General features: G+C 36.2%; 1 protein-coding gene across 1 annotated transcript in view; it reads right to left on the bottom strand.

Annotated features, from left to right (window-relative positions):
* Positions 1-2,619: 2,619 nt before the first annotated feature.
* The window catches only part of sipa1l3 (signal-induced proliferation-associated 1 like 3), a 130,676-nt gene continuing 119,338 nt past the window's right edge, over positions 2,620-13,957 (bottom strand). Inside the window, exons 16-22 of the mRNA XM_073850095.1 lie at positions 10,474-10,680; positions 10,206-10,368; positions 9,925-10,117; positions 9,693-9,842; positions 7,486-7,612; positions 6,563-6,644; positions 2,620-6,191 (exon numbers count right to left, since the gene is read on the bottom strand). Coding sequence (XP_073706196.1) covers positions 6,045-6,191; positions 6,563-6,644; positions 7,486-7,612; positions 9,693-9,842; positions 9,925-10,117; positions 10,206-10,368; positions 10,474-10,680 — 1,069 coding nt within the window. The 3' untranslated portion in view covers positions 2,620-6,044. The remainder of the gene's footprint in view (positions 6,192-6,562; positions 6,645-7,485; positions 7,613-9,692; positions 9,843-9,924; positions 10,118-10,205; positions 10,369-10,473; positions 10,681-13,957) is intronic.

Raw genomic sequence — 13,957 nt, 5'->3', positions numbered from 1 at the left:
GTAATTAGGACATCGTTAAAATAGTCCATGTGACATCAGTGGTTTAACCGTAATGTTATGAATTCAATGTAAGGATTTTAAAGCAACTTGGCCATTCAAGGCCAAGAAAGACCCAGAAAGGTAGTCAGCTGTTGTGAATGCATGTCGAAGACTGACACAGACGATAAGAAATAGTTGAATAGAGTCTTTATTTTTTTATTTTTTGTGCACAGAAAGCACTCTTGTATTCACGGTTCAACCACTGATGTCACATCATTGTCACATTTTATCAATGTTCCAACTAACTTTCTGGGCCTTAAACATGATAGTTCCATTGCTGTCTATGCAGGGTCAGAAAACTCTGAGATTTGTGATCTGAATTTGAACAAAGGTCTTATGGGTTTGGAACGACATGACACATTAATGACAAAATTTTCATTGTTAGGTAAACTAATCTTTTCACTTGCCCAACAATTAACATCAAACTCATTTCAATTATGTTAAATTAAAACATCAAAATAACATTTTTATTTAATCAGTCTAAACAGCCCCTAAACACCACCACAATATGTTTACGGCTATATAACCATTTACAGTGGTGTGAAAAAGTGTCCTGATTTATTTTTTATTTTTTTGCATGTTTGTCACACTTTAATGTTTCAGATCATTAAACAAATTTAAATATTAATCAAAGATTGCACAAGTAAACAAAACATGCCGTTTTTGAATGAAGTTTTTTTTATTATGAAGGGAAAACAAAATCCAAACCTACATGGCCCTGTGTGAAAGTGTTTGCCCCCTAAACTTAATAACAGGTTGGGCCACCCTTAGTAGCAACAACTGCAATCAAGCGTTCGCGATAACTTGCAATGAGTCTGTGCAAGAATTTTGGCCCACTCATCTTGGCAGAATTGTTGTTATTCAGCCACATTGGAGGGTTTTCGAGCATGAAACGCCTTTTTTAGGTCATGCCACAGCATCTCAATAGGATTCAGGTCAGGACTTTGACTAGGCCACTCCAAAGTCTTCATTTTGTTTTTTCTTCAGCCATTCAGAGGTGGATTTGCTGGTGTGTTTTGGATCATTGCTTCAGCTTGAGCTCACGAACAGATGGCCGGACATTGTCCTTCAGGATTTTTTGGTAGACAGCAGAATTCATGGTTCCATTTATCACAGCCCCAGACCATCACACTACCACCATATTTTACTGTTGGTATGATGTTCCTTATCTGAAATGCTGTGTTACTTTTACGCCAGATGTAATGGGACCTTTGTCTCGTCAGTCCACAGAGTATTTTCCCAAGAGTCTTGGGGATCATCAAGATGTGTTCTGGCAAAACTGAGACGAGCCTTTATGTTCTTTTTGCTCAGCAGCGATTTTCGTCTTGAAATTCTGCCATACAGGCCATTTTTGCCCAGTCTCTTTCTTATGGTGGAGTCATGAACACTGACCTTAACTGAGGCAAGAGAGGCCTGCAGTTCTTTAGATGTTGTTGTGGGGTCTTTTGTGACCTCTTGGATGAGTCGTCGCTGCACTCTTGGGGTAATTTTGGTCGGACGGCCACTCCTGGGAAGGTGCACCACTGTTCCATGTTTTCGCCATTTGTGGATAATGGCCCTCACTGTGGTTCGCTGGAGTCCCAAAGCTTTAGAAATGGCACTTTTTCACACCGGGCCATGTGGGTTTGGATTTTTTTTCCCTTTATAAAAAAAACCCCTTCATTTAAAAACTGCATGTTGTGTTTACTTGTGTTATCTTTGATTAATATTAAAATTTGTTTGATGATCTGAAACATTAAAGTGTGGCAAAAAAAATAAAAACACTTTTTCACACCACTGTATCTGTTTTTTGAAGACAAGATCAAACTGCATTTCGCAGTGTTTTCTGTGACAGCCCAAGAATTAAAGAGAGTACACAGAAAAAGCCTCTGTTACACACCTAATGAGCATAATTTGCTCTTTATTATGTGGCATTAGCATCTTTGTTGGGAAGTGAAAAATTAAGATCAGTTTTTTTCTAAATCAAGTTTTATTTTGTTTAGCTCTGCTGTTTTTTTAATAGCAGTATATATTATCCACCATATAGAGTGGATAATATATCTTATTTCTGGTCAGGTAGATGAAATATTAGGCTAATATCTTGATTAATACTGCATACATGTCTTCACCATCTATTAATGTTAGTTTGTCAAAATATTGTGCCCTTTCCTGCTTACTAAGTCTTTCTCTATATACTTTAGCAGCTTCCACACATTTTTTTTTTGTGTGGTTTTTTGTGTAAATTAGCAAAACAATGTATTCAGTAGTACATTAACTGTGCAATCCATGCTGTTGTTTACATCTGAATATCTCCAATATGGCTGCGTATCCTTTATGGGGACCAGCAACCGTTTGACTACCAATATTCTTCAAAACGTCGTCTTTTGTGCTCATCAGAAGAAACTCTTTGAAATAACTTGATGGTGACAATTTTCATTTTAGGCTGAACAGTCTTTTTTTTTTGCAGCGTAGTTCAATAAATTGACTTTTTAGATTTAGTATTTCTCATAGTATGACGTTGTCAGGGATTTACAGACTTTAAAAACAATAGAATGCTTACGTTTCTAAAATATTAGTAAAACAAAATAACGGTCAAGAAGGTTATCATTATGAAATATTTTAATATATTTTTTATAAAATAATGGAAACATAATTTACACATATTAAATGTACACTCATTGATACAACATCCCCAAAGAAACTGAAAGATTGATCAGTTATCAATAGTTAAATCGAGGCATCAGAGCCACTGTTTCATGCATGAAGCTAATGGAAACAGAGACAAAAAGATGAATTACAATAGTTTCTTAAAAAAAAAAGAAGAAAAGAAATAAAAGGATAAAATCAGCTTTGTACAAAAGATCATGAATCAAAATATAAAGGACAACCTAAAAAATATATCAACTCAGTACCCTCCAATAACGTTACCAAATCTGTAGTCTAGTCATTTTCACCTCAAATTTGACTTTCTGCATTTAATAAAAAAAGAACAAGAATCAAAATAAATAGTCAAAATATTACACATAAAAATAAACCTTCAAATATTACAGCCGGACTATAGAATTCGCCATGATTTAAGAATGCGCAACACAGATGCACATAGAATGTTTTCACAAGTATATTACTCATATTTACCTTTTCAAAAATAAAAAAAAGAACTTAATAAAAACACCTCCACCCAACTATCAAACAAACATACAAACAAACAGAAATCATAAGACAATCCATGGTGTAGATATGCCACCCAGCAACCCACTGAGTGAAACACCAAGAGTCTAAAAAACCTCCCACTTCTTCATTGACAGAAAAACACACGGTGGGTTCTTATAGTCACAGCAATGAGATGACAATCTGATAAAACAGTAAAAATGGAATCTAAAACAGTGGGGCGAATGAGCTTATCATATTATGATAATGTGCAGAGTGATGACAAACAACTAAAAGCTTCTAACATGTATACAGACTCATTTAAAAGAACAGTCCATTCAAAAACTCACCTATGATTGGTTTCCTCCATGGAACTAAAAGGAGAATCTCACTTCCAGAACAAAAATGTACTAACCAGATAAATTTACTAACCCCCTGCCATCCAAGATGTTCATGTCTTTCTTTCTTCAGTCGTAAAGAAATAGTTTTTTGTAATGTTCATCATATAGTGGACTTCTATGGTGCCCAAGAGTTTGAACTTCCCAAATGCAGTTTAAATGCAGCTTCAAATGACTCTAAACGATCCTAAGCAAGGATGAAGAGTCCAATCTAGTGAAACGATCTGTTAATTTCTAAAAAAAATGAACCTTTATATACTTTTTAACCTCAAAGCTCACCTTGTATAGCTTGAACTCTGTTTATTCCAGGTCAAGACAGTTAGGGTATGTCAAAAAACTCCCATCTCATTTTCTTCTCCAACTTCAAAATCATCCCACATCGCTGTTTTACCTTTTTTTTTTTGTAAAGAGCGTTTGACCCTCCTTGCGCGTTCACTTTGTAAACACTTCTGCAGCGATGTAGGATGATTTTGAAGTTGAAGGAGAAAACCAGATAGGAGTTTTTTGACATACCCTCACTGTAACCGGAATTCAAAGAACATTTGAGGTTAAAAAGTATACAATTTGTATTTTATTTAGAAAATAACCAATCGTTTCACTAGATAAGACCCTTTGAAGCTGCATTTTGGAAGTTCAAACTAGCGGGCACCACAGAAGTCCACTGTATTGAGAGAAATCCTGAAGAAAAGAAAGACATGAGCTTCTTTGGATAACAAGGAGGTGAGTACATTATTTGTAAGTTTTGTTCTAGAATTGAACTTCTCATGTAATAGAACACAATGGAAGTCAGTGGGAACCAAAGCAGTTTCTTTTATGTTCCATAGAAGAAATAAAGTCGTAGAGATTTGGAACAACACGAGGGTGGACTATTCCTTTTTCCTCAGAATTTAAAGTGGGGAGAACATGTTATGCTAGCTATCAGCAGTTCAAAGCTTTGTATAAAACCACTATATGTACAATTACACTACTAAACAGCTGCAATGGTGTCAATGATATCAGGTCTTATTTGTATCTCAAACCCATGAATAAACAAAAACCTGCGTTTTACAATGCTAGTTACTGTCATAGGCATGTATATAGTTGTTTTTGTGTGTCTGAGCAGACCAGACACATATTTTCACTTATAGCTGTGATGACTAATAGAACAAAGTCGACGGACTGTTGCAGTGCTTTTTGATGTGAGTAAGTCAGAGACGAATAGTTCAGGTGATCGAGAGGGCAGCTTACGGGTCCTGAGAGAGGAGGAGATATTTTTTCCAGTCGAATCAGGTTAAAGGGATGGAAAGAGCTGATATGAGTCGTAATTTACAACACATCACTGGTCACAGCTGACCACTTTAAGGCAGACATGTACAGAGTAACGTGGGGTACATGATAAACCGTATCCGATCCAGCCTGACTGTTATTCCAGTTACGTAACCGAGTACAGTGTGGATCGTCCAAGTATGTAAACGCGATGATCTGTCTAGAAGTTGAAAACAGCCATCTATTGCCAACAGTCGTTTCACCTGATAAACCTGAACTAAATACAAATAGAAAAATAGAGTCTGTATGGAACACAGCTGACTAGGGTTTCTTAGTGTCGGCTTTGCATATACATATACATGTACAGTGTCGAAATCTGACAGAACAGCCCAAGTTTACACACAGTGCTATGCCGAAACCATACCTAGGAGAGAAAGTGGCATTTCCTGTCACATGACACTGTCACTAAAAGACTGACCGATGTCCATGCACAGAGAAACGATCGAAGGGTGGAACATCACAGTTTTAGTAGTGGTTGCTATCACTGGTTTTTCCATTCTGGAAAAGTGAAGATCTACAGAGCCATTATTGCAAAGTTTCAGTCACTAGAAAGTCTGTCAGACGATAAATCAGCTGAGATGATGACGGTTTGAACAATACGATAGCGTTTAATGTACCTGCACGATGTGTGAGTCATTCCAAGACCGCTGTACTTTTTCCTCATAAATACAGTACCGTGATTTCTCGCAATGTTTTGGGAAAGTTAGGATCTCTCTCGTGGCTCAAGTGTCGGTTTTCTGCGTTTTTTTTTTTGGCTGTTGAGCTGACTGTGCAGTAAATAGGCCTCTCTGATGTTTAGCGTTCTTTCAGTTTTACTGGCTCAAGCTTAGTGTCGACTCGTCGAGTAGAAAAATAAATCTAGAATGACAAAATAGTTCCGAAAGTAGATGAGGAGCTCGCTCGTTTCAAAGTAGGAAATCGTTTGTGTTGAGTTTGTTTAAAAATAGACATTTGTACCGGCTTTTAAAGCTTTAAAGTCAGACCTGTATACAAACTCGTTCGGTTTCCCTCCGTCACACTTTCGTAAAGCTCACAGTTTCGTGAGGGCTAGATGAGGGCGAGCGGGACAGTGGATGTACTTGACGATAAGAGACTGAAGTAAATTAGCTGTTGGCACTGAACGTGCCATATTAGGCGAAGCACAGGTATGTGAAGATCGTGTCTCAAATGAAACAGTCATTTCCTCTCGGGTATGGTGGAGGATAAGAGTTTGCTGAACTTGCGGAGCTGTTCACTGGCTGAGTGCGATTCCTCTTGCAGGCGCTGGTTGTTTTGTCTTAGATTAGCCATTTCTGTTAGCAACACTGCCTTGTCCTGTTTCTCCTGAGAGGGCGGGACAGGAAGGAACAGACGAGGGAAAAGGAAGAGAGAAGTATAATTACAAGGATGTCATCAAAAGCGGCTACTTTAAAATCCTCACATTAAATACATATGGATGAACCACTGATCTCACATGGACTATTTTATCAAAGGCCTTATTACGTTTCTGGATCTTGAACTGTTTACGCAGGGTCAGAAAGCTAAAATATCTTCATTTGTGTTTCAAAGATGAACGAGGTTCTTACGGGTTTGGAACGACACGAGGGTGAGTAATTAATGACATTTAAATAATGTAACCGACTACTTTGCGTTTGAATCCTCCGCAAGAAAATGATAACAAAACTAAATGGTCAGATTGCTTCAATGTAACTTACTTTTTCCAGATCAGTGTTCAGCTGTTTTAGCATGACTTCCAGATGATACAGACGCCCAGATAGGTCATTAGGAACCTCTTCACTGAGACACACAGAAATTAAAAACAAGTTCAAACCAGTATTCTAGCATATAAATTCTTCTTCCAAACATTTAAATACTTTAAGTTAAATTGAGGTCAACTGTACATAAACCTTGCAGAATCTCTTCAGAAAAATCCTTCAGGTCCCACAGATTCTTTGGTTTTTCAGCGTTTTTGTGTATTTGAACCCTTTCCAACAATGACTGTATGATTTTGAGATCCATCTTTTCACACTGTGGACAACTGAGGGACTCATATGCAACTATTACAGAAGGTTCAAACTCTCACTGATGCTCCAGAAAGAAAAATTATGCATTAAGAGCCAAGGGGTGAAAACTTTTGATCAGAATGGAGATGTGGACATTTTTCTTATTTTGCCTAAATATCTCATTTTTATTATGTAGTACTGAGTAGTACAGAGGCTACAGAAGATAGTTGCATGTTTTCCAAAAGGCAAAATAAGTTAAATGAACTTGAAGGACCTGAAGGATTTTTCTGAAGAACAGCGGGCAGTTTAACTGTTCAGGACAAACAAGGGACTCATGAACAAGTATCACGAAACCAAAAAAAAAAAAAAAAAAACCTTTGGATCATTCAGATAACAACACAGTATTTAAAATCGGTCGTCAAAACGGGGTTTATAAATTTAACTATTACTTCTTTTGTGGACTATATGTAACTGTCTTTTATGTGAAAGATCTTATTCAGGTCAGTACTAAATATAAAATAACGTGCATTTTGTATGATTTCTCTTATTTTGGTAAAATAACTAACATTTTGCAGATTCTGCAAGGTGTATGTCAAATTTGGCCTCAGCTGTATACAGTTGTGTGTCTGTCTTACCTGCTGAAAGTAGGAGTGGTGCGGGGAGTCTGTGGCGTGTGGAAAGGCACCGGGCTGATTATGGGTCTCAACTCATTGCCTCCCGCATGAGACTCAGACAATGAAAATAAAGAAACAGCTCTTTGCACTGTAAAAAACAACAACACATGGATAGATTTAATCATTGTTGCAAGAACAAGTACTTAATGGTAGTCTGTAAACCATAAAGAGTCACAGAGTTGGGTCACCTTTACATCACATTTTTGCCACATAAGAAAAAATCATGCTTTGGTAAATCATAATTATGACCAAAAAGTGGAGAATTATGAGATAAAAAGTTGCAATTATGAGATAAAATGTCAAAGTTATGACTTAAAATGTCAAAAATTATGAGACAAAAATACAAAATTATGAGATAAATTCGAAATGAGAAATAAAACAATTACATAAAATGTCAAAATCAGATAAAAAAAAGTTGACACTGAGATAAAAAGACTGAATTACGATATAAAACATTAAAGTTATGATATAAAAAGACTAAATTATGAGAAAGTCGAAATTAGAAAAAAATCTGTTACTTAAAATGTTAAAATCAGATGAAAAGCTGACACTGAAATAAAGACTGAATTATGTAATGTCTAAATGTGACCCTGGACCACAAAACCAGTCTTAAGTCGCTGGGGTATATTTGTAGCAATAGCAAAAATACATTGTATGGGTCAAAATGATTGATTTTTCTTTTATGTCAAAAATCATTAGGAAATTAAGTAAAGATCATGTTCCATGAAGATATTTTGTAAAATTCCTACTGTAAACCTATCAAAATGTAATTTTTGATTAGTAATATGCATTGCTAAGAACTTAATTTGGACAACTTTAAAGGTGATTTTCTCAGTATTTTGATTTTTTGCACCCTTAGATTTCAGATTTTCAAATAGATGTATCTCGGCCAAATATTGTCCTATCCTAACAAACCATACATCAATAGAAAGCTTATTTATTGAGTTTATTGACTCAGTTTTGTAAAATTTAACCTTATGACTGGTTTTGTGGTCCAGGGTCACAAATAATGAGATAAAGTTGAAATTAGAAAAAAAAATCAATTACATAAAATCAGATGAAAAGTTGACATTGAGATAAAAAGACTGAATTATGAAATAACGTTGAAAGAAAAATTACATAAAATGTCAAGATCAGATGAAAAGCTGACAGTTCTGCCACATAAGAAAGCATCATGCTTTGGTAAATCATAATTATGACCAAAAAGTTGAGAATTATGAGATAAAAATTCACAATTATGAGATAAAAAGTCAAAGTTATGACTTAAAATGTCAAAATTATGAGATAAAGTCAAAATGAGAAATAATCAATTACATAAAATGTCGAAATCAGATGAAAAGCTGACACTGAGATAAAAAGAGAATTGTGAGTCAAAAAGTTGCAAAAATGAAATAAAAAGTTAAAATTATTACTTAAAATTATGGGATAAAGTCTAAATGAGAAAAAAATCCATTACATAAAATGTCAAAACCAGATAAAAAGCTGACATTTCTGCCACAAAAGATTTCTGCTTTGATAAATCATAATTATGACCAAAAAGTTGAGAATTGTGAGATAAGAAGTTGCAATTATGAGATAAAAATACAAAATTATGAGATAAAGTCGAAATGAGAAAAAAATAAATTGCATAAAATGTTGAGATCATAAGAAAAAAACATGAGAAAATAAGAAAAAAAATTATTACATAAAACGTTAAAATAAGATAAAAATCTGACATTTCTGCCACAAAAGAAAAAAATCATGCTTTGGTAAATCAAAAAATTAGGACTTAATGTCAAAATGATCAGATAAAAGAAAGTCAAAATGAGTAAAAAAATCAATTAAAATATGTCAAAATCAGATAAAAAGCTGACATTTTGGCCACAAAAGAAAAAAAAAATCATGATAAAAAGAAAAAAGATAAACAGACAAAATTATAAGATAAAGTCAAAATGACAAAAAACATTAATTACATAAAATGTTCAAATCAGATGAAAAGCGAACATTGAGATTCTAATTTTGACAGTCACAATGATGAAAAAAAGGTCATGATCAACTTACTTCACAATTTTGATGTATGTACTTTTTAATGTAATAATTATGATTAACCAAAACATAAAATAGGCTTTCATAACCTAAAGTATCTTAGTTTGACTTCAAGATCATACGTGCCAATCTCAGCCTCATACCTTCATATGCTTTGGCCGCATTTACTAAGCTGGACCACTCCAGACCACAGGCAGTGTCAGGAAGGGGCATGAGTCCGGGGTCCAGTCTTCTGAGAGGTGGAACCTTATCCCTCACTTCAGTTAGAGATAATTCTGATGCAGACAATGGTACTGGAAAAACAAAAAAGTGACAGTTTACTAAGCTATCAGTAGCAAACAGTAAAAGCATACTAACTGACTACTGAGGAGCTACCTTTCTTACTAGGCACGAGGGCTCCATGACTGGCGTTGTGGCCGTGGCGACGAGTAGGCAGCGTGCAAGTGAAAAGAAGGTCACTGGGCGGCACTTGTCCTTCAAAAAGAGGCGTGCTTGCATAACTAGAATCTCTCCGTCCACTGCACAGACTCTCATCCGAGAAAGTACGTTGCAGTGTCCGATGAGGAGACTGTAGAGCACAAACACACAATGCACAAATGAGTTTGATTCATGTGTATAAACAGAAGTTTTTCCGTTTTATTCTACTGTTTGTTTACCGCATCCCGTGAAGGTGTCTCCGTAGGGTTGTCCATAATGATCAGCTTTTTCAAGTCGTCCTCAATGGTGCTCTTGTGAGATCTGCGTGGCGAGCGCAGGTCCCTTAGAGAGGCACGTAATCGAGGCTGTCCAAACACATTCTTACTGTTCATATCCACCTGCCTGAAAGCACATATAATGATCAGGATCAAGCTTCAAGTATGTCATGAGTCTATTTCACTTCAGCCTTCTTATAAACATGAAAGATATTTTCACAAACACACATACTTGTTGCTGTTGCCATCAGTGGATGTGGTGCTGGCAGCTGTGCTGTTCTCCTCATGTTGCCATGTACTCTTGCTTTTACTATAGGACTTGGGGGCGGAGCTTGACAGCTGGGCGGAGCCTGATGTGGGTGTGACTGTTGAAGATCTGAAAGGCCGGGGTTTGTCGGCCACAGCAGGAGTCTTGTACCCTTGAGGGGTATAGCAGGTCCTAAATTCCAGACACAAAATTAGTCAATTTATATGTTGGTAGGTCAGGATTATATTGATATTATTTTTTTCTTTTAATAATGTCTTTTTGAAATAAAAATCTTTAATACCATAGAAATTTTATAAATCTTGCCAGTGTTAATATCACAAAAAACTAATACTAGCCTAAAAAAACAAAAACTCAAGGTCACTGAAGACAAGTAAACAGTCAGCGATTAAATAAGAATAAAAAACTAACTATAAGCAATAAGACTAAAGTATAACAAATAAATAAGAAATGCTACAAACACTACCAGACAAGTTTTTTTTTTTCAAGAAATCTCTTCTGCTCACCAAGCCTGCATTTATATGATCCCAAAACTGTAAAATTTTGAAATAGTTTTACTATTTAAAATAACAGTTTTCTATTTAAATATTTAAAGTGCTATTTATTACTGTGATTTCAAAGCTGAATTTTTAGCATCATTACTGCAGTCTTTAGTGTCACGTGATCCTTCAGAAATCATTCTTATATGTTGATTTGCTGTTAAAGAAACATTTACTATTATTATTATTAATATTATCAATACTTAAAATACTTATATTATTTTTTTAAAGACTTTTTATTTTGCAAGGATGCTTTAAATCAAAAGTGATGATACAGATATTTATAATGTTACAAAAGATTTCTATTTCAGATAAATGCTGTTTTTCTGAATTTTTTATTCATCAAAGAAACCTGAAAAAATTCTACTCAGCTGTTTTCAACATAATAATAATAACTGTTGAGCTGTTGAGCTTTTTGAGCAGCAAATCAGAATGATTTCTGAAGGATCATGTGACTGGAGTAATGATGCAAAAAAACTCAGCTTTGAAATCAAAGGAATAATTAGCATTTTACAATATTTTCAAATAGAAAACAGTTAATTAAATCTTACTGTTCAAAAACTTTTGACTGTCGGTGCCGATAGCCGTGTGACTTTCTGTCATTTCTGATCTGTCCTATCACAATAAAGTCATAAATGCCAAAAATAAATCTTAAAAAAAAAAAAATTCAAAGTACAAATTACAAATCAAATGTATAAAAACCCTGCATATTCTTCACTGTGTAAATTAAGTATATATTTCTTATTATTAAAGTTACAAAAGTAATTCAGTCAAGAGCAGTGAGAAACAGCAGGAATATTAGACTGCTGTCTAGAGGTCGACCTATATTTCGTTCGGCCGATATATCGGGCCGATATTTGCCATTTTTTAATATATCGGCATCGCCTGATATCCATGTTTAGTAGCGCCGATTTAAAGTCAGGCACGTCTGCGGGCAGCCCTGTGTTATTGGTGCGGTAAAATGCGCTGCTGTGAAGGACCCCAAGCCAAAACTTTTGTAAGATTCAATAACAGTTCTGAGAGATAAATGTAAGGCTTAAATTCTGTCCTATGGTCATATATTTACTATATATTACTAGTAAACTAGGAAGTGTTGCTTTCACTTAGTGAAAGAAAAGCAACCGTGGGGAACTGGCATAATGCTACGGCTGGTTAAATGTTTGCTTGCGGTTAAGTTTAAGGACTGTACAGTCGTGGCCAAAAGTTTTGAGAATTACATAAATATTGGAAATTGGAAAAGTTGCTGCTTAAGTTTTTATAATAGCAATTTGCATATACTCCAGAATGTTATGAAGAGTGATCAGATGAATTGCATAGTCCTTCTTTGCCATGAAAATTAACTTAATCCCGAAAAAAAAAAAAAAACTTTCCACTGCATTGTAAAGAAGGCTTCAGGGCGTCCAACAAAGTCCAGCAAGCGCCAGGATCGTCTCCTAAAGAGGATTCAGCTGCGGGATCGGAGTGCCACCAGTGCAGAGCTTGCTCAGGAATGGCAGCAGGCAGGTGTGAGCGCATCTGCACGCACAGTGAGGCCAAGACTTTTGGAAGATGGCCTGGTGTCAAGAAGGGCAGCAAAGAAGCCACTTCTCTCCAAAAAAACATCAGGGACAGATTGATCTTCTGCAAAAAGTATGGCGAATGGACTGATGAGGACTGGGGCAAAGTCATATTCTCCGATGAAGCCTCTTTTCGATTGTTTGGGGCATCTGGAAAAAGGCTTGTTCGGAGAAGAAAAGGTGAGTGCTACCATCAGTCCTGTGTCATGCCAACAGTAAAGCATCCTGAGACCATTCATGTGTGGGGTTGCTTCTCATCCAAGGGAGTGGGCTCACTCACAATTTTGCCCCAAAACACAGCCATGAATAAAGAATGGTACCAAAACACCCTCCAACAGCAACTTCTTCCAACAATCCAACAACAGTTTGGTGAAGAACAATGCATTTTCCAGCATGATGGAGCACCGTGCCATAAGGCAAAAGTGATAACTAAGTGGCTCGGGGACCAAAACGTTGATATTTTGGGTCCATGGCCTGGAAACTCCCCAAATCTTAAAACTTGTGGTCAATCCTCAAGAGGCGGGTGCACAAACAAAAACCCACTAATTCTGACAAACTCCAAGAAGTGATTATGAAAGAATGGGTTGCTATGAGTCAGGATTTGGCCCAGAAGTTGATTGAAAGCATGCCCAGTCGAATTGCAGAGGTCCTGAAAAAGAAGGGCCAACACTGCAAATACTGACTCTTTGCATAAATGTCATGTAATTGTCGATAAAAGCCTTTGAAACGTATGAAGTGCTTGTAATTATATTTCAGTACATCACAGAAACAACTGAAACAAAGATCTAAAAGCAGTTTAGCAGCAAACTTTGTGAAAACTAATATTTGTGTCATTCTCAAAACTTTTGGCCACGACTGTAGTTGAAAACGATCAGCAACTTGCTTGCTAACATATTAGCCCCAGTGTTATAAGTTGTTTTATTTTTCCTGTATTGGAGTCGGAGAATTTCACTCTGTGCGTGGGGTGAAGGCGGCGGCGGCTCTCACAAACAATGCAGCGTTGTGATACTCCGCCTTGCTCAGAGACAGTAATGCACAGAGGGTGGTTATATCCGCGGGTCTGGTAATAAAAAAAATGCATTCTAATTACTTGTGGGTGGGTCGCGGGTGGATGAGATAAATCAATAATGATGTAAACATTTAACTACATTTTCTATAATCTGAACCTGAGTTATGTGGTCAGGACCGTGGTGCCAGCTTCCTTTTAAATATATTTGATGATTGCACCTGATGCGCGCGCACCGTCCTCTCCGTCACCCCAGATACTGCGAGTCTATACCTATGGTCACGTTCAGATGTCAGTAAACGTTATTTTTTTCAGCATGGATTTGGCTTAAAACCACGAGTGATTAAGCC

The sequence above is a fragment of the Garra rufa genome, chromosome 11 (genome assembly GCF_049309525.1).
Source record: "Garra rufa chromosome 11, GarRuf1.0, whole genome shotgun sequence".
In the NCBI taxonomy this organism is placed as follows: Eukaryota; Metazoa; Chordata; class Actinopteri; order Cypriniformes; family Cyprinidae; genus Garra; species Garra rufa.
Note: the sequence above shows the minus strand (reverse complement) of the source record. Positions and strands in the feature narration are given on the sequence as shown.